General features: G+C 43.3%; 1 protein-coding gene across 1 annotated transcript in view; it reads right to left on the bottom strand.

Moving 5' to 3' along the window:
• Positions 1-603: 603 nt before the first annotated feature.
• Positions 604-1,833, bottom strand: part of LOC119588323 — a 3,375-nt gene continuing 2,145 nt past the window's right edge. The window contains exon 4 of the mRNA XM_037937014.1: positions 604-1,788. Within this exon, the coding sequence (XP_037792942.1) occupies positions 619-1,788 (1,170 nt within the window). The 3' untranslated portion in view covers positions 604-618. The remainder of the gene's footprint in view (positions 1,789-1,833) is intronic.

Below are 1,833 nucleotides of genomic sequence, written 5' to 3'. Positions count from 1 at the left end.
AACATATATATCGTTATCCGCCAATGTATATGATATAGGAAAAATAGTCACGTAATATAATGATCATAATATTTACAAATAAGTACCATAGATAAGGGATACCAAACATGCAGTCCGTGGCCTGTTTAATATTCCAGCCATATCGTGGATTCTTCAACATGCAATGGACCGTTAATCTTTTTAGAATATTCCTATATTATTAGTTTGCACCTTTTTCTCTTAAATACTGTATAGTAACATACACATGCTAATATACAGAATTAAGTCCACTTTACATGGATTTAAAACTCAAATAAAAGATGCATTCCTATCTTTATATTCCTTACATAAAAGGTGGTGGCAAACTCTCTATAATTGTGATATCAGGCTAGCATACACCACACAAAATTAAAGTAAATAAATAGTAGATATTATTGGTGTTTTCTCTTTTTAATGTCTTGCCAACTCGACATAATCATGCCATTGCTATTTTGCCATAATACTCCTATGAAGAGATCACAGACTGAACAAATCCTGTGATCTCAAATTTAACCCACTGTTATCAATGACTTTGACACCATAGCATTAGATTACAAATATATTTACAAATTATACCAATCTGCAATATTTGACGTCTCCTCATCCAGTCTTGTCCACAGGTTTCGGCAAAGGCAGCTGGACCCGCTGCCGGTGGTGGCAGTGCAGCCGAGCCTCGTGCCGCCCCGAGCGCTCGCACTCGTCGAACTCTCGCCTCAAGAGCTGTCGCTCAGCCTCCACTGCAGGCCAGGACAGCAATCCTCTGCTGCTGAGCTCGTGCTTGGCGAACAGGCAGAACTGCACGGGGCAGTCCACTCTGCTGCAAGAGCTGGCGTGGAGTGCAAGCACGCCGCTGAAGCAGTGCCACACGTGGCATTGGTGACGGAAGATGCTGATGTGCGTGTAAGCTGCCCTCAGGCTCAGGCACAGGTCGCCGTTGTAGGAGCAGCCTTGGCCTGGGCAGTACTGGTGGTGGTACAGGAGTTGCGTGGCGTCCCCCTGGGCGAGTGCACTCGCCTCTGCCAGGATCTGTGAGGCTCGACATGGGAACTCCTCAGCGTCCTCACTCTGTGTGGAGGGCCACGGGACGCCGTCCTTGTACTGCACGGCTGGGTTTCGCTCGTACAGGGCCGCCTCCAGCCTCCGGGCTCGCTCTCCCTCAGGCAGCGACGCTCCCTCCTCTGAGAACAGATTAAGCGCCGTCTCCAAGATCGTCCTCTTAATACTCTCCATGTGTCCAAATCTATATTCGGTTTCTTGGTAAGTCACATTTTTCCTAGACTTCGAGTCGTTATTTTCGTTTGAACCCGATATTTTGTCTCGTTTATATTTGCTCAAAGAATCTTTGTAATACTCTGTAAACTTCCTGCTTTTATTATTTTTAATTATTTTTGCATTTTGGTTATTTAAACAAGCAAATTTTCTCATATCCTTGTCCCAAACTTTTGATTTATGGACCAAAAATCTTGCGCTATAATCGTCAGTCATCTTTTTAATTTTAGGCCTTTTCTCAGGTTGATATAGTTTTGTGTTTATTTGCACATTGTCATCGTTTTTTTTGTTAATCCTTCCTGTAGTCTTATGAACGTCTGTGGTCGTTGGTGTAGGAAATCTCTCATTATCAGTTTTATCAGTTATTTCACTCTGAATGTATTCTAACACACTCATATCGCATTGATAGCCTCTTTTTGAAGCCTCTGGATAATCAGGTGAGCTGGGTGATTTCCCCTTCATTTGGACTCTGGTTGGTCTGGGTGAAGCATTATCTCCTAGCTGAAGGAATGGAATCTGAATACTTCCTCTGTCTTCAAAATTTAC

The sequence above is a fragment of the Penaeus monodon genome, chromosome 23, assembly GCF_015228065.2.
Source record: "Penaeus monodon isolate SGIC_2016 chromosome 23, NSTDA_Pmon_1, whole genome shotgun sequence".
Lineage (NCBI taxonomy): Eukaryota > Metazoa > Arthropoda > Malacostraca > Decapoda > Penaeidae > Penaeus > Penaeus monodon.
This window is presented reverse-complemented; position numbering and strand designations above follow the sequence as displayed.